Source organism: Podarcis tiliguerta (genome assembly GCF_965153285.1).
Source record: "Podarcis tiliguerta genome assembly, chromosome: Z".
Lineage (NCBI taxonomy): Eukaryota > Metazoa > Chordata > Lepidosauria > Squamata > Lacertidae > Podarcis > Podarcis tiliguerta.
The window spans coordinates 46,439,241-46,457,823 of NC_139553.1; the positions used below are offsets into that span (position 1 = coordinate 46,439,241).

General features: G+C 48.9%; 1 protein-coding gene across 8 annotated transcripts in view; it reads right to left on the reverse strand.

Moving 5' to 3' along the window:
• MED12 (mediator complex subunit 12) overlaps positions 1-17,071 on the reverse strand; it is a 52,654-nt gene extending 35,583 nt beyond the window's left edge. For 3 of the 8 annotated variants that reach the window (XM_083422380.1, XM_083422379.1, XM_083422378.1), the window contains exons 1-15: positions 16,552-16,892; positions 14,279-14,383; positions 13,316-13,507; positions 12,336-12,495; positions 10,581-10,756; positions 10,349-10,459; positions 9,286-9,540; positions 7,848-7,994; positions 7,498-7,597; positions 6,994-7,130; positions 4,596-4,727; positions 3,499-3,625; positions 3,132-3,358; positions 2,936-3,019; positions 2,156-2,329 (exon numbers count right to left, since the gene is read on the reverse strand). In XM_083422380.1, the coding sequence (XP_083278506.1) occupies positions 2,156-2,329; positions 2,936-3,019; positions 3,132-3,358; positions 3,499-3,625; positions 4,596-4,727; positions 6,994-7,130; positions 7,498-7,597; positions 7,848-7,994; positions 9,286-9,540; positions 10,349-10,459; positions 10,581-10,756; positions 12,336-12,495; positions 13,316-13,507; positions 14,279-14,383; positions 16,552-16,650 (2,226 nt within the window). In that variant the 5' untranslated portion in view covers positions 16,651-16,892. Of the gene's footprint in view, positions 1-2,155; positions 2,330-2,935; positions 3,020-3,131; positions 3,359-3,498; positions 3,626-4,595; positions 4,728-6,993; positions 7,131-7,497; positions 7,598-7,817; positions 7,995-9,285; positions 9,541-10,348; positions 10,460-10,580; positions 10,757-12,335; positions 12,496-13,315; positions 13,508-14,278; positions 14,384-16,551 lie in introns of all 8 variants that reach the window. The other 5 variants (XM_083422376.1, XM_083422377.1, XM_083422382.1 and 2 more) reach the window with 5 other exon arrangements.
• Positions 17,072-18,583: the final 1,512 nt, after the last annotated feature.

Below are 18,583 nucleotides of genomic sequence, written 5' to 3' on the forward strand. Positions count from 1 at the left end.
ATCGTTGGTATCTAACACCGAGTAAACTGGCAAAAATGTATCAATCAATGAAGTGTTGGAAATGCAAAGCGAAAGAAGGTTTTTTTTATCGTATGTGGTGGTCTTGTAGTAAGGTTAAAGCTTACTGGGAAATTATAATGAATTGAGAAGGATGTCTAAAATAACGTTTGTAAAAAAAAACACCAGAAGCTTTTCTTTTGGGAATTATAGGAACAGAACTACCCAGACTGTACAGAAATTTATTCATGTATGCGACTACAGCAGCAAGAATGTTACTTGCCCCAAAATGGAAAGAAGTCCCAGCAAAGGAAGAATGGATACAAAAACTTATGGAATATGCAGAAATGGTGAAACTTACCGGAAGAATAATAAATCAAGATAACAAACTTTTCATAAATGAATGGAAACGGTTTATTGAATATATACAGTTAAACTGTAAAAAGATAAAAAAAATGGCAGGATTATTGTAATAACCTGCAGTTTCCTAAGAGTATACATTTAGAGTAGATAATTAAATGAGCAAATTAGATGAGTTTGGATATGCAGAAGATATTAAAAAATAAATTTAAGGAACTGCAGAAAGAGGGGGAAGGAAGTCAAACCTTGAAATGTTAAAATGATTGTAAAATTAATGAAATGTATAAATTTGAAAAGTATAAATAATATTTTTTAAAAGAAAAGACCTATAAATTCTAATGGAGATTATATTTTTCAAAGTGACACAGGAGAAATTTGAATCCATACTACCTGCATGTTGCATTAGTCACTATATTGGTCAAAGATCTTGTTTATAGAATGTAAGCCGATGTTATCGTTAAGTGTATTAAACATTACCGGCTCTCTTTATTCAGGCAAGGGGAAGACAAATAGAGCGTTATGTTTAATTTGATTTATTTATTTATTGAACTTATATAACGCCCTATACACAGAACAAAATCAAAATATAAAACCACAAAATATATAATCAGAATAAAAACAACCACCCAATAACCCCCCCCCAAAAAAAACCACACATTTTGAAAGGGGCATAGGATGTCAATCAAATCAACCAACGGCCTGGTTAAAAAGGAACGTTTTTGGCTGGCGCCTAAAGGTGTATAATGAAGGTGCCAGGCGAGCTTCCCTGGGGAGAGCATTCCAGACAGGGAGTAAATGCAGAGAAGGCCTCTCCTCATGTTGCCACCCTCCATTAGTTGCCAACTAATTGGGAGCCAGTGCAGTCGGACCAGGATCAGTGTAATATCCTCAAACCATTTTGCTACGATGAGCAACCTGGCTGCTGAATTCTGCACTAGCTGAAGTTTCAGCTAGCTGAACTAGCTCACCACCTGCCTCCTGCAGCATAACTTATCATCAAAAATAAAAAGTGAAATAGTGGAAATATAACACAGGCAGGCTCAGTTGGCAACGTAAGCCATTTAAAAGCAATTTGACAAATAAATTTTCTGAAACCAGGGTTATTTTCTAAAAGGGAGGGTTAGTCTTATTTTTTTTTAGGTGCCAGACAAAAACTTTCCTCTATAACCAGGTCTTCGGCCTAGAACTATCAGCAGCCTTGCAGAAATAGGTGGAATGTTTTTAATGTAGGTTGGGTTTTTTTACCCTATGGTTTTAATGTATCTAGTGAGCTTTAATTGTCTGTCTGGTTGGTTGGTTGGTTGGAAGTTGCTCTGGGTTGTCCTGGGCAAGATAAAGCAACTAACAAATTTAATTAATTAATTTAATTAATTGGCCTGGTTTTGTTGAATATTTGTTTGGAACTCGAGTGGCAAGTTTATTTTGATTTATGAAAGGTTTTGATTGCAAATTGACATGATGGTATGCAAAAATGAATGTGCTTTGTAGGAAAATTTCATATGGATACCAAACAAGAGGCAAGCTTTCTAGCCCAGCTACAACTTAATTGGAGTTCAGCAGAAATAGCTAACTTCTAGTTCCTTGGGAGTGTGTGTAGTGAAAACTGACCTGTTTAGTAAACATGGTACACATTTAATGTGAATAATGTGTTGTTATTCACTGCAGCGTGTGCTGTGGGTTTCTCACAACTGATAGCATAATACAATTATTTTATTTAGAGGAGATTAGGTCTTATGCATCTGATTTCTACTCCTGTTCTCTCCATCCAGAGCAAGCCTTGAGCTGCTTCCTCTCCTACCTGTGGAATAGGGAAGTGCATGGAGTACTGGATATGCCGAGGCTGGTCATAGAGGGACGCCAGCATTCCATCTGCAACTCTGTCCTTCAGGAGAGGCTTGATGTCCTTCTCAAGATCCAGTTTCTCCGGAGAAGGGCTGGCTTTAGACTCGCAGTGCATGGGAGGGGAAAACATCTGGTGGGGGGAGAAGAGAGATGCACACACAGAAGGCAAGGTGAGGTCACTGAACTAGTTGGAAAGGGGGAGGGAAAAGGCTACCTTCAAAAAAAGCAGTCTCGGAAGAACACCAAAGCAAGGTTGCTATAGTCTCGTGGCCAACACACCAAACAGGCCTGTCACTCGCTGCATGTCTTCCATTGAGCACCAGGCAGTGCAGGGGGAGGCGGGAGCCTGGGGTAATCAGCTGGCTACCAAGGATTCCAACGACTTGCTTCTGTCTCTCCCACTAAACCCACGTTTACGCTGTCAGGGCCACCCGACTCCCTGCACGCAACGCCACTTTGGCTGCCACGAAAAGGTGACTTTGGCTGTGCCAAGCTCTGCCTTCATCCCTGGCTGCCTCTTTGAATACTGAAATAAAACGGGCATTCAGGGAGCAGAATGCTTATGGGCTGTGCCCTCTCTGCAGCATACCAGGCAGAGGAAACCAAAGGCATGCACTACTCCCCCCCCCCCAGCACTGGGGTGGGGGGCACACACCAAAACCCCCCATTATTTTCTGAAGTCAGAAGTACAGGACTTAGAAAGGGGCCTGGCCAGGGCCACCCTGGCAGGTCATACCGAGAAATCTGTCTTCTCCATATCATCAAAAATCACGCTGGAGTTGTGGTCAATGTCCATCTGGCACTCTGACAGGCCCGTGTCCTGGGAGAGACAGGAAACAAGGCGCAGCCATTCAGATCCTAAAAGCCCCACAAGCAAGCCCCAAAGTCCCCTTCTTCTCCTGCACTATCTCCTTCTCTCCCCTGGCCCACACCTCCAGCTTCATGCTGCTGCTCCCTTCCACCTCCTTCCTGTCGTGCTCGTCAGCTGTGTCGTCAAAGGGCGAGGGAGGGCGAGGCCCATGCTCGATGGCCAGGTCCCCGCGGGAGATCAGCGTGCACATGTACATGTTGTGGGAGAAGACGTCGTGCCTGATCAGCTCACAGAACAGCAGGACCAGGTTGAAGAACTCCACCCTCTCGTTCTCGTTGCTGGGGTCGGCTGCCAGGGAAAGGGAGAGGAGCAGGTGAGGAAGCAGCAGTGTAGCCACATTTCCCCAAAGGAAGGGTAAGCGAAGGAGGGAAATGCTTTCCCAGCTGCCGCCTCGGGACCTGCCAGGAGTGGAAGGTGAGAGCCCATACTTAGCACGGGAGCCTGGGTGTCCAGGAACTGCATGAGGACGTCCTGAAAGACGGGCGTAACGACTGGCGAGAGGGAACCTGAGGAGATGGAGCCTTTCTCGTCCACCACTTCTGAGTCTCCGCACCTCTGGGCAGAAAGGGATGTGGTCAGTCCCTAGCCCCTCAACCGTCAAAACAAAGACCATCCCACTTCTGCAGTTTGCTGCCTTTGGATGAAGCAAAAGCCTGCCCCAGTAACCGAGGTCTTCACAGCATAGGAACCAGGGTATCTTAACAACATCTGTCTCCTGTATGGGCCTCTCAGCTCTCTAAGGATGTCAGCTGACACCCTGTTCTACATTGCCCGGCCTTCAGAGGTTAGATAGGTGGGCGAGTGGCTGCTTTTTGCACTGCACTCTACACTCTCCCCACTTGTGATTTCCAACAACTGGTATTCAGAGGTACAGTGCCTCCAGTTTTTTGCGACTATGTTCTCTTCCACCAAGTTATGTTGTGTTGTTATGTGTTACGTTACGTTTTTGCTTGTTTTAAATAGAATTCTATTTCTATCTATAACCAACAGAAGAGTTGGTTATAATTTTGAAGCAAACAAAGCTACTGCCATGGTCATCCACACAAGAATGACACCAATATCCTGGAGGTGATAAACAGAAGCTGTTACTAGCATTTTGTCCAAGGACACCTAGTGAGTTTCAGAGTTACCCCCCAACTCAAACTCTGCATCAAACCTTAATAACCAGGTCTAGGCGGAAGAATGGGATTTTAAGAGTACTTACGCCAGCTTTTTCCAACCTAGTGCCTTCCAGGACTACAGCTCCCATCAGTCCCAGGGGCTGATGGAGAGTTGTAGCCCAAACATCTGGAGGACATCTGGTTGTGGGAGGCTGCTTTTCCCAAATCACTAGATTCCTTGCAAATTTTTCTTTTCTCCCACCCCTACAAGTTCTCCCTACAGCGAGGATGGTGAATCTGTGGCTGTCCTGATGCTGCTGGACTGTTGTTAGCCCAGCCAGAACAGCAAATCAATTATGCTTCATGGACATTGTAGTCCAACAACTGCTGCCCGGCTCTGCAGTTGAAAGTGCTCCCGCACTCACCTCCGCTTCAATCTCAGAGTTCCGCTTCTCCAGCAGCTTGGCCACAACCATTGCCCTGTGGCGTCCGGATCGCTTGTGGCTGACAGCCCACTCACACAGAAGGGCCACCACTGCGTCATCATCTGGGGAGATCTGCCAGGAAACAGGTTGAGTAGAGCAGCAGTTCTCAAACTTCCCTTTGCCCCAGACCAGTTGAAAACTGCTGATGGTCCTAGCAGATCACTTAATGATGTTTTTTTCTGCTTGTTGTAGCAATTGTGATGCACTGTACTAGATGCTGTGTGATTTCTAACTGAATTTTTATCACTTCTTTTATTTCTTATGTAACAGATTCCACAAACTGCAAACAGTAATGCACGAAAGCACAATGTCAGAAACAAAAGAAGCTTCTGTTTATTGCTTCTTCTTTTTATTGTGTTTTGGTGCATTATAGTTAAATATCAATACGAATATTTAACGCAGACATGCCCCAGACCATCTGAATTAAGCTTGTAGACCACCCACTGGAATCTGAATTAAGCTTGTAGACCACCCATTTTGGAACCCCTGGTGCAAGGGTATCTAAATGTGCCAGGGGCTGGTGACAGGCTCCACTTCTGCAGACTGACCATGAAGGGGTTCTGAGGTCCCATAGTTTCAAACAATCCTACCCACAGACCCTGTGCTCTCTTCCCACATTGCTCAGAGAGAAAATGCTCTAGTAGAGGCCCAGAGATCAGGCCAGGTCAGGATATAAATTCAGGTCTGCAACACCAGCTGCTGCTTTCCTTCAGTCACAGTGTTAAACAAAGCAAACATTAATGCCAGAAGAGGCCTGCTAGAGTGATCCAAGGTGAGAGGATTATGACTGCTCCCCCCCCCCATCCGAAAAGCAAAACTGCAATTGGCTTACGTTAGAAACCATGATAAACAAACTAAAGTTACACACACATACACACAAACAGTTCAAACTCAGTGCCACTCCACTAAAGAAAAGCAAAACATTAAGGACCAAATGCCTGGGGAAAACAAGAATGTTTTCGTATGGTGCCTCAGAACAGAGAGTGATGATCACTAGCTGCTCCTAACAGACTCCTGCATAAAAGCCTTCAGTCCCTTGCGAAAGCTTCTAGAACAGTTTCATTACTCCAGTTTCTAGACTGACAGTGGTGACTTGCTGAGAAGCAACCTTCCCTTGGCCAATGACTGGACTTTCCCTCCGTTCTTGACCCTGGACTGTACTCTGGCTTTGCTCTCTGGAACATCCTGTAAACTGACTCTGAACCCCTGGCACAACCCTATCTCCTGAAGCAGGGGGCACACACTGCTCCTAAACCCAGGGGTTATTGACAGCAGCCACTGACCGACCCCCTCCCTATATTCAGCATCACAAGGGAGGGGGCAGGAACGGACTTACTTCTACCCACATTCTCTGCACTGTGCATGGCTTTTGTCCTATGTGCTTTGACATTGTGAAGCTGAAACAAGAGGCGGTGAATGCTATGGACTGAGCTGAAATCGACACAACAGACCACAGTCTCCACATGAAACCTGCTTCCAACATTCCCTGGCTGCATACACACTATAGAACTCAACACAAATCTGGAGTGGAGTCCTTAAGACAGTTGGAAGGCATCTTGTACACCTCCTTCCGGCAACTCCAGAGCCCAGCTGGTACCAAAGTTTTGCTCTGCTTTCTTTTGGACCACATCAGTGAGGCTGAGAGGGGGTGTCTTGTCATCTGGTCACCCAGGGCCTTCATTCATACTGCCCTGGCTTAAGCACTGGGGAGGTCACTTGGGTGCTGCCAACACTGCGGTTTGACTTCACCCCCAGCACACTCCACTGTCTCCCAAGATAGATAGATGCCAAGAACTATACGCACCCCTCAAAAAAAAGGGGGGGAATCATGCAAACTGTACTTTACCCCTTACAGAGCTACAATTTTCAGCACCCTTAAAACAACAGTTCCAAGGATTCTTTGAGGGGGTGCCTTACGTGTACGGTGCGTACGCAGCCTCAGCCACACAGACAAAGGGCCAGGGCTCAGAGGCACAGCACCTGCTATGCATGCAGAATGTCCCAGGTTCAATCTCTGGCATCTCCAGGTAGGGCTAGGAATGTCCCCTTCCTGAAACCCTGGAGAGGCACTGCCTATCAATGTGGATGTTACAGTGAGCTAGCTGGAACAATGGCATAAGGGATGCTCTTATTCATATCAGCCCTTTATCCAGAATCATGAGGACTGGAACCTTACTTTATTTTTAAGGGAAGGACCAAAGCTCAGTGCAGGACTCAGAGAACTGCTGGCAGCCAGTGTGGATGATGCTGAACTAGAGGGGTAAATAGGATTTGACTCTGCAAAGGGCAGCTTCCTATGGTGAAAGAAACTGCAGCTGCTTTGTGCAGTAGTCCTCACCTCGTGGCTGTCTTTGCTCGGTCCTCCCCCGAATATCCTGTTGTACAAGGAATCCAAAGAGTTGCTGAAGTCTGATCTCTCGAAGCTGTGGCTATCTAGCACTTCCAAGGTGTGCAGCACACGGCTTATTGTGAATCCTGGAATGGAAGAGGAAAGCAGAAGAGATACAGAGGCCGTCCTGTGGCAGGTGGCAGACTCTCCTTCCTTGGGAGGTTTTCAAGCAGAGGTTGGGTGTGGCTATCTGTCATGCTCTAGCTGAGATCCCCTGCACTGCAGGGGGTTTGATGACCCTCGGGGGGTCCCTTTTAACTCTACAATTCTAGAACTCCCCAAGTAGAAGAAAAACAGCCAGGCTGCCTGGAGACTGAGAGGAAAGGCTCATTAACAACCGACAGAACAGATAAGAGCACACGCGCAAACACATCAGGGCGTGGGGGTGGGGACACGAAGAGCAAACCACACTTCATGTGGGCAAAGTGCGGCATGCGCTGCAGCATGGCCTACCTGCAGTGGCTTCTTGGCATTTGTCAAAGGACCAGCGCACCTCCACTGCCTGGCCCCGCTCCTTGATCTGCTGCTCGATCTCCCGGAGTCTTGCTCGGACCTGACAAGGAAGGCACGTTGGAGAGGATGTGGTGCAACCCCCAGAAGCACTAGAGGGGCTGCCACCATTTAGCCCCAAACACCCAAGTGGGGACCACGCAGGGTGAGCCAGGGGTGACAGGGAAAGCCTGGTATGTCTCTCCTGCAGCTGGGCTACTGGCCCAGCAAGCCGTGGGAATCGAGACCGACCGAGATGAGGGGCTCCAGGCCCTGGTGCTCACCTGCTGCTCATTCCGGTCCCTGCTGCTCACCTGCTGCATGAAGCCAGCGCTGACCCCAGGCATGGGCAGGTTGGAGGGGGAGATGGGCAGGTGGTCAAGTGGGGAGCCAGTCTTTATTCGGCTGTCGGTTAGGGAGTAATGCCAGACGAGGGCACTGGGGCAACACAGGACAATGCTCTGAAGAAATACAGTAGAAAGAGGGACTGAGTTCCCTGGAAGGTTGGCAGGCTCCTCTTCCCTGTCCTCCCTCTATTCCATGCTTGCTATAAACATCCTGAAGACTTTGGACCATTTCCCCTTTTGCCCAGTATTAAAAACTCTCCACAAAGCACCTGGTCCCCACAAACCTGCTGTAACCAGATCCAGGTACATGTTAACTAAAATCATTGCATGTTATTTCTGTTTGCCCTTGCCTTGACCTCTCTCCTCATCTCCCCTGCCGTCTCCTTGTCTTGAACTACAGGCCCCATCTAGCACCTCACATGTAAAGCAGTATTATACCACTTTAAACAGTCACGGCTTCCTCCAAAGAATCCTAGGACCTGTAGTTTGCTAACAGAGTTCATAGGAGAGCCCTGCTCTCCTCACAGAGCTACCGTTCTCAAAGTGGTTCATACATCAATCCCTCTTCCCAGGGAAATCTAGGAATTGTAGCTCTGTGTGGGGAACAGGGGCTCCTAACAACTCTCAGCACCCTTCGTAAACTACATTTCCCAGGATTCTTTGGGTGGGAGGAAGCCATTACCTGTTTCAAGTGGTATGGCACTGATTTATACATATAAAACACAGATGGAATTATATATTGTAAGCCTCCCAGAGTAAGGACTTGTCCCTGGTGAAGCACAACGCACACAAATTGGATGAGAATAAATTTGTTTTAAATGTGCCAAGCTTGGTTGTCCCCATTTTGCCTAGTACTGCATTCCATCCCACTTAGGGTGACACAGCCTGGCACTCCTTGTTCCTTATTTGCCATCCTGTTAAGGTCAGGAGACTCCGACCAAGATGGTCAAATGCTGCCTTCCAAGCCTGCATATCTGGCCATGAGAATTCTCCTAAGATTGTTCCACTGATTCACACCTTCCTCCAGTGTCCTTGCCTGGCTAGAATGCATCTTTGGACTCTGGTCATGCCTCCTGCTTGCCTGAATGTAGGATGGAGAGAGGTGTGCAAGGATGTGCAGAAACTACATTTATTTCTCCACCCACTTATGCTCTGGCCCTGCTCCTCTGGAAGGTTGCCCAGAAGGGAACGGGTCCCTTCGGCTGAAAAGGGTTCCCTGGCAATGTGCTAAAATGTTCACACCAGTAAAAGGGCAAATATCTGTAGGATTTCCCAAAAGTCCCTTCTATGAACAATCCTATTCCACCAGTTGCCTAAAGCCTCCTGTAGATGTGCCCGCTTCCCCCACCCCCTTAAACCGTCCCATCACTCCATTGACTAGGCATCTGCCTCTACCCTGACTTGCCTGGAGGATGCAGCTTAGCCCATAAACCACAGGGCGGTGCTGTGGGCAATGCAGCAGGTCACCGAACGGACTGGGAGGGGGATTCCCCGCAGCCGGCTGAGGGGTGGGTGTGGATGGAAGAGCAGGGGTGCTCTGTGCCGTGAGGTGGTGGGCAGGATGCCCACCAATGCTGTCCAGCAGTATGGCAAGGCGGCGGGTGCAGAAGTAGGCGAGACGCCTGGACAAGTAGGCTGACTGCACGAACTCACCGGAATACTGTTGCGGAGAAAGGAAGGAAGGAAAACTTGTTCATTGCCAGGATGGAGGACCTGCCCCTCTCCATGCAAAGCAGCTCTGGACAAGAAGAGCAACTTCAACCCTGGCCAGACTTTGAAGCCGAGGAGAAGGAGCAAGGGGGAGGAGGAGCTTCCACCAGGTCACCACACTGCCAGATACCCTGAAGAAGCAATGGCCCCAGGACTAGGCGTCCCCACACCAGCTGCCTGCATCCCTGGGCAGTTCTCTGACTCCCACCCGCTACTCATCATCTTTGCCAGGGACAACTGGAGTGACTGGGCACGCAGGAGCTTCAGAGTCACTGCCAAAGGGCCTGGCTGGCTACTCAGGGGCAGGGGAAAGTGCATGGAAGCCACATGCCCAGGTCAGCCTCCAGCTCCTACATAAGCTCCAAGTCGTAGCTGCTTCACTGATGAAGAAACAACTATCCTCCAGGCTCCAGTCTTCCTGACCTGGTATCAGTCAGTGCAAAAATCTTCAACAAACATGCCATGGGCAGCCATACCAGCAGCCATTCTATCAAGGGGGAGGAAGAGATGGACTCATTCCCAAGGCACAATTGAGAGACCAGCTAGCATTTGACGCCTCTCCCCCATCAGCTGTTTCCATTCAAGCTGGTTATTATAACAAATTTGTGATTTTAAGAACTGGGGCCCAATACTATTTCCTTCCACTCTTCTCTCCTTGTCCCTTTTTCCTTTCATGCCATGTTTCTCAGACTCTTAAGTCTGCAGGCAGGGAGTGTCCTGCTTGTTGTGGTTGTTGCAGAGGAAGGGGGTAAGCTGACCTGCAACAGAAGGGGAAGAAGCAGCTTCAGGAGTTCATCTTCGCCTGGTCGAATCTTCTCAAAACACTCAAGAACCCAGGTCAGGAACTCGTGTCTATCCAGCATCCCATCCTGGAAGCAAAAAATTAGATCTGAGCAGACCTTTCCCTAGATGGGAGCCAGAGGGTTTGAACCTCTGACAAGAGAAAAGGACAAGTATAGTCAAAAGGAGCAGTCACACCCTTTCCCTCACCTGGAACATGAACATAGCTAACTTCTCATTGTAGTCCCACTGCTTCACAGAGTACTCCACTTCCTGGGGCATGAGGCTAGAGGGAGATGCACAGGCCTGTGCCAGCAGCTGCCGATGGAAGTCCGAAATCTTCTGCAGCTGCTCCCACAGGAACTTGGTGATGATCTGCGTCCACTCTGGAAGGAAAGAAAAGCTGCTGGAGAGGTAGAAGGGGCTGGGGCTGGGCCTCAAGGGCTGCAAAGGAAAGCGCACTGACGAGGGGGAAATAAGAAGGGAGTCGTGGGAAGCCAGGGCAAGCTGTGGACTCAAGAGGCCGAGCTGCAGCATCAGAAGCACAAGCTGGTCCTGCCCCAGGAACAAGAGAAATACCGTATTTTTCGCTCTATAACCTGCACCAGACCATAACACGCACATAGTTTTTAGAGGAGGAAAATCCGTAGGCATGCCACCTGTAGGCATTCCCTCCATAACACGCACAGACATTTCCCCTTACTTTTTAGGAGGAAAAAAGTGAGTGTTATGGTGCAAAAAATATGGTAAATGAGCAGACAAGTACCAAAGGTCAAGGACAAGGGTGGGGAGCCTGTGGCACTCCAGATGTTGTTGGACTCTAACTCCCATCAGCCCCGTCTAGAAAGGCCAGCCATCAAGATGAGGGGAGCTATGGTCCAACTACATGTGGAAGCCACAGGTCCCCCACCTGTGGTCTCAAAGCAAGGGTGGGGAGCCTTTTTCAGCCTGAGGACCACAACCTTCCCAGAGTCACATGCCAGTGGTGGGCGAAGCCAGAGGCATAGTGGACGGAGCAACTAATGTCAACTTTGCCAATGTCCAGTAGGCTTGTTTCTACACACCCACTCCCATCTCTCTCTCACTCTCACTCTCTCTCCTCCATTCAGGCAAGAAAAAAGCAGTAACTTTCTCCGTCCAGGCAAAGATGCTAGGTCTGCAAAGCAGGCTCAGTGAGGGCTGTGGCCTGGGGAAGGTTTCAGGGGCCAGATAAAGAGGCCTTGGTGCCAGGAGGTCAGCAATAACTCACACAAGTTCAGTGAACTCTTTATTAAAGAAACAGGGTAGCTCAGGACACCACGCCTAGTGGGCACAACAACCCTTCCTGGTAGAATTTGAACCCTTGAGGCAGTTGTGAGGACTGAAGGTCCCTGCCTTCCTACAGTTCCCTAAGTCTCCTTCTCCCCTGGTTCTTTCTCAAGCAATCTGAGACTCTGTTATCTTGCCTGTCCTTACTCCACCCTCTTCATACCTCCTCTGGTTCTGGGAAACAAGGGACAGGGAAGAGCTGGTTGCAGCAGGAGTGGGAGACACCTGTGACTCTTCACCAGCCTGACTCATCTCTGCCTCTTGGCTCCAATCCACTCGTTTCCTCTTCTGCCTCTGATTCTGGACTTATCTCTGCCACAGCCTCTTCCTGCTCACTAAACCCTGTTATCTCTTATGCTTCCAACACCTCTTATCCCTCTGACCACTCATCATTGTACCACCACCAATTTCCTGGCTCTGAGCCTTCTTGTCTGAGGGGTTCCCTTGGGGGTTCCCTAGCTGATGCCTCCCACCGCTCCTCTGCATCCATCCCATCCATAATACCCAGGAACCACATTTGGCCCATGCATGGTCTTGAATAATAATGACATGCAACAGCTGGAAGAAGAAGAAATCTCCAAGAAACCCAAGCCTGCCTAGTCCCACACTGCTGTATGGGTCCTGATGGCATTTGCAATGGGGAGAAGCAGTCCTTACCACTGAATGGATCGATGACATGCCGTTTCTTCACTTTAGTTTCTGTGATGGCTGCATAATAGGCACAGGTCATTTTGATCAGCCAGGCTGCCCTCATCACAGGCACGGTGTACTTTGCTAGGTAACCAAAGACCTCCTCTTTCTTACTGAAGATGGGCACCTGACAGAGGGAGGGTGGAGGGTGAGAGCTGTAATTGGAGAGGGGCTGTCCAGCAACAACTGCTGGAGCTGAAGGCAGCTTGCTGGTAGATGCAAAACAAACAGTGCTCCTGTTCTGCCCCAGCTTTGAAAGAAGTTAAAAGTGCTTAAAGTCATGGCTTCCCCCAAAGAATACTAGGAAATGTAGCTTGTTAAGGAGGCAGAGAGTCGTGAGGAGACTCCTTCACAGAACTACAGCTCGCAGATATGCCTGGGAAGAGATTGATTGTTGAACCACTGTGAGAACTGTAGATCTAATAGCGGGGGATAGGGATCTCCTCATCTGCAGTACCCTTAACAAACTACATTCCCCGTGATTCTTTGGGGGAAGCCATGACTGTTTAAAGTGATACTGCTTTCCATGTATTGTGTAGATGAGGTCTTTGCTTATAAGGAGAAGGCCATATTTGGAAAGTCAACATATGACCTGGTGCCACAGCCATGGAAATCCCTCCCCAAAAGTTCACCAGTCCTTTCTCTACCAAATTCCATGCCTATCAACTCTTCTGAATCACTCTTGCATCTCCAAACTGTCCCAAATACTTCCTCTTTATCCTCTTCCCATTCAGCCCCTGCGCTCAAGTCTGCTCTTCTTTTCTTTTCTAGCCACTATTCTCAGAGACATCTCTCCTCCCGCCCCAGAAAGGGTCTATCCTAGAGTCACAGCAAGGAAGAGCCCATTTAGCTTCTGGGTCACAGTTCAGCCATCCCTACACTACAACTCCCCCCTCCCCTTCTTCCTAGCAGCCTTAGCTAAAAGAAAAAAGGGGAGGGGGAAGTACCTTTTTAGCCAGGTGAGTGAGGGGCTTGGTCCCAGCCAGATCGTTGAACCAGTTGTTAATAGCACTCTGGGAGCGGGCTGTCACCAGCCAAAAGTTATCCTTCTGGTTCACCTGGGGTTTTCGGCGGCCTGTGTCAGGCAGAGTGTTGCAGCGCAGCTTCTCAGCAATGATGCTGCTAAAGTTTGAACTGATCTGGAAAATGGAAAAGAACGAGGTGGTGGAGCTCCCAAAGAGACCCCGCTGCCCCCACTCTGCAAAGACTCACTAGGCACAGCACACTCGACGTTAATCGTCAGCCACATACTGTCTTCATCTCAGCTATGAAAGCTTCATGCAGAGGATCCAAGACACTCTCACTCTCTCTCTCTCTATGTCACACACACACACAAACACACAAGCGAAAGATAGCAGAACCCTGCTCCCAGACCAAAGGCACTTTCCACCTGTATTGAGAAACTGGTAGGTTACAGGATGCAGACCAAGGTGAGTTTGCAGGGTGTCAAAGCTTGAACGTCACATCTTGTGACCCAGCACAAAGCGTTCATGCACACGCTCACAACAGGTCTCCTGTTTCCGCTGCAAATGACCCACCCCTCTGCAATCAGAACACTGGCTCCAAAATCAGAAGCAGGGGATAGCAAGTACACATGTCATCTGACAGGAACACCCAATAAATAATAATAATTTAGTAACGTTAAACTGATTTCTGTTTTTCAATGTTGTAAATCGCCTTGAGACAGTTCTTTAGAAGGCAAATTAACAAATTGGGGTGATGATTATATATCCCTAGAGCTCCAGGTAGCTGGTGGATAGTACTGAAGCAAAAGAGTAGCGCTGAAGCAAAAGAGTACAAAAAGCCAGTAGAACACCGAAGCTGAAACACTGATGCTGTTCCACAGGACCCAGCCACAATCACTTAGGAGGCTGCAGCAGGTGCACCTTCAGAACGGTCAAGCCTCTCACCTTGGAAGGGTTGAAGTTGACATTTTTGGCAGTGCCATGCTCATCCCCAGAGACAGCCGGCTGGTTGTTGAAACCCTGCTTCACATTGAGAGCTGTCAGCTCATCCTGCAGAAGAAGAAAAAAAGGGGGGAGCATCTATGACCAGGTGCTTAGGCAGAATCAATAAGGAACAGTTCTTGTAATCACATATGCAGTGGTGGTCAGTGCCCATTGGGACTGGCAGGGCAGAAGGCATGGAGACCAACAGCAGGCAGAGCCAGAGCCAAAGCCAGGCACAGCCAGAATCAAATGCAGGCAGACTGTAAGTAAGTTGACTGGTTGTGAGAGAGGCAGAAAGATGGGGATTGGCTTGAGGTAAGCTGAGGGCCAGTCTCCACTGCTCTGCTTAAGAAATTATATTAGCAATTATTTTTGTCTGATCCAGCAATGCAGTCCTTGTGATTGCATTTGAAAACATTAGGAACTACAGTTCCAGCGGAATAGTCATGATGTCATTTATTTGGGAAGTGGTATTCTGTTTTTCAAAAGCAATGTCTTTCTAAGAAGCCTCACAAAAATAAGATCGTAAAACCAGTATCATTAATATCCAATCAATAAAATCCAGAATTAATAAACTTTCTTTTTAAAAAATCAGAACCTAAAAGAGCATATCTAAATCACTGCAGCAACCAGCATAATGTCACAAAATCCCAGCAAACTAAATAAATTTGAAATAAGAGTTAAGAATAAATGAGCCGTCAAATTCTCCTAGTCAAAGGCTGATTGAAGCAAAAATGTCTGTACAGCCTGCCTAGAAAGCAGACATTGAAAGGGCCAAACATATATCTCTAGGCAGGAAAGTTCATATATTCTGTGTTACAAATCATACTCCCAACAACATGGCATCTATCCAATGAAACTTCACGATACTGAAAGTGTAATAGGTCTATATGAGGCTATTAGCTGTGAACATAAAAGCCCTGCTGGCTCAGGCTACTTGCTTATCTAATCATTAGAATGTAGGGAGGTTGTTTTATACCACATCAAACCATGGGTCCATGCAGCTGAGGACGCTTATCTACACCAGTGTTTCTTAAACATTCTCCCAGCATGGAACACAATTGTTGACGGCCTTGGCTGCCCACCTAATGTTTTTTCAGTCTGCTGTAGCAAGCGTAATGAACTGTGCTAGCCTGCTTCTTAGCTGTATTCTTTATCACTTCTTTTATTTCTTATATTGTATTGCAACCTGCATCCCACAAAATTCAAATTGCAAACATAACAAAATGGAATGAAAGAAATAAAAGAAGCAATAAGGAATACAATTAAATCTCAATGTTTAATGAAGACATGCCAAGGGGTACCTGAATGAAGCTTGTGGGACACAGTGGCCCTGGTCTACACTGACTGGCAGTTTCAGAAGAACTCCTGGGTTTCAGAAGCAGGAATCTCTCCCAGCCCTTCCTGCAAATTAAACCTAGGGCTGTCTGAGCAAATGCTCTATCACAGCCCCCTGACATCCTCCTCTCAAAGCACCCACAACCAAATGTCCATGGAAAGCCTTAAAGCTGGACCCGACTGTAGCACTGCCCTAAACCCACTTGTGATCCCCAGCAACTGGTTCCCGGAGGCAAGCCACCCTCCAACAGGTGCTACTTTCTAAGAATGGGGAGCTTCCATGTCCAAGCCGGGGGGGGGGGGGAGGCGACACAAAGCACCCTCCTTGTGAGCTGCCTGGGGAGCGGGGGGGGGGGGGCAGCTGGGGAAAAGAAGCGCACCTGCCTGGCATGCAGTCACAGGTTGCCGCTGGGCCAGGAGATGTGTCCCACCAACACCCCAGCCCTACACACGCCAAACACAGCACAATTTCCCTCTGTCTGCTGCTGAGCTCACTCGGCATGAGACTCATACTCCCAGGGCCATGGTCTCGAGCCCCACACAGGGCAGAAAAAACATCCCTGCCTTGGAGGCGACTGGGCGAGATGGCCCTGGTCGGGACCCCTTCCAGCCCTACGATTATGTGACCGGGGCGCGGGGAGGGAAACGCCGGCTTCCTTATGCGTCTGGCATGGGGCGGGGGGCAGGCAATGCGAACACAAGGGCCCCTTACTCGGCAGGGGGCGATTTGGATCTCAGGTTAGGGGGGGTGTCTAATTCCCCGCAGGTGGGTGTGGGGCGAGAGGGAGCCCCCTCCCCAACTGGCCCACAGGGGACGTCCTCCCTCCTCCGACCCACAGGGGGTTGTGCTGCTGACCCACCGCCGCCCCCCCACCGCCGCCGCCCCCTCTCCCCACCTCCTTCTGCTTGGGGTCCTGCGGGTACACGTCGGGAGGCCCCAGACGCGGCCGCTTGAGGGGCCGGTGCTCGTAGCTGAGGATCCCGAAAGCCGCCATGGCGAGGGCCGCGGGGGGCAGCCGGAGCAGCGGGCGGTGGGGGGCAGCGAAGCCCAACCGGGCCCGCCGAGGGGGGGAAGCGCTGGCCCCCGCGACAACAAGGGGCCGGCGGAACTAGCCGAGCAGGTCTCGACAGCTGCCGGAAAAGCCCGAGCCCAGCAGGGCTGCCGAGGCGCGGGGATTGTGGGGCTGGTCGGACGAAGTCTTCCGAGGGAAGGAGGCGGAAAGCGACGAGCGGGGCCGGAACGAGGGAGGGCCGGAACCAAAAGGCGGGGGCTGCGGTTGCCAGTGGGGGAGGGGAGAGCACGCCGGCTGCACAGGCGCAGAAGCTTTCCGAGCAAAAGAGGCCAAAAGCGACGGGGCGGGACCGGAACGAAGGAAGGCCGGAACCATTGAGCAGTGCCTGAGGTTGCTGCGGGATGGCGGCGGGGAGCGATGGGGGAAGAGAAGGGAAGCGGAACACCGCGCGGCCACGCGAGGGACGGTGACGTCAGCGGCCGGAATGAGCGGGGGGGGGGTTGAGCGCAACGTTCTTTTTTCCCCTCTCGCCCTCTCTGGAGGCTACGGAAATCGCCGAGCGAGGACGGAGAATGCCGAGGGAGCGGAGGGATGCTAAGGAGGCGTTTGCCCCCTGCTGGCTGACTTTGGTCGTTGCAGCAAAACTTGATGGGTCGCGGAAGAGGACCAAATCATTTTAAGCCATTTAAAAAAAAAGTTCATGAATGTAAATTCTGATCAATACAGCATTCTTTAAAAAAAATAATCACCGAAAATGTTAAATAAAATATAAAAAAATAAATCATAGAATGCGTATTCTTTTCTACAACAAGACAGGCGTTATTATACAGAAATAAAAATATTAAGGTCTTTTATATATAAATGTTCATAAATGTACCAACCAAGCATGTACATAGATATGTGGACCACATGTCTGGAGCAGCACAGGAGGACCGTCCTGAAACCATTTTGACTCCCAAACTGACCAAATGTTTTCTCTGCAAGGAGGGAGGGGGTGAGGGAACATTCCCATTGTCTCAGGAATTGGGAAATCACCATCTCAAAGGAATGGCCAGACTACCAGGAAAGGCAATCAGATAAGGCATTATCAGATAACCTGGCAGACAGGAAAAACAACAACATTCAAATTTCTGTTGTAGGCCGCCTTTTCTGTGATGTATGTATGATGTATGGAGGGGTGGTCTTGAACTCCAGGGCAGGGAATTTAAAATGTCAATATAAGGGCGGGCACACCTTGGTTCTGGGTCCTCCTCTCTCCTGCGTGTGGGGGAGCACCCTGCTGCAACAGTTCAATAAAGATCAGGCTTACTAGCTGCTTTGCTTCTCACAATTCTCTGGTTGGCCTCTGTTATTTTCTCCGACCGATGGAGAACCTACAAAGGACTCTATAAGGGCTCTTGTGTCCCCCATAAGGGAATAAGGGCAGATTTTGTTATTACAATACCAAGTCTGCACATCTACCATGAGCGCAGTGGAAGTAAATTGTATTTTATTCCTGTGATCGTGATGGCAATTAAGTCAGCTTCTTTTTGTTTCCAACTTACCAGGAACATGGAAGCAGTTGTAAAGAGGGAATGGCCATGAGCGGGAGCAGGAGACTGAAAAGGAAAAGGGGAATACTAATGCTATAAAATTTTAGGGTGCACTCACACAGCAGACGCACTTCACAGAAAACCAATCCTTCACCCTTCAAAATTTAGGAAATATTCCCTGAGAAAAGTTACATTTTATTTTAGCACACAGAACAACCCCCCCCCCAAAAAAAATACAAAACCCCGGCCTATTGGCTCTCCAAATCACTCTAAATATTTCCTCTACAGGAGGAAATATATTGGAGAAGCCTTTCACTATAGTTCTTTCACTTCCAAATCCTGTCTTATGGGCATTTTTTTTGTATGACTAGGGTGGGCCTGTG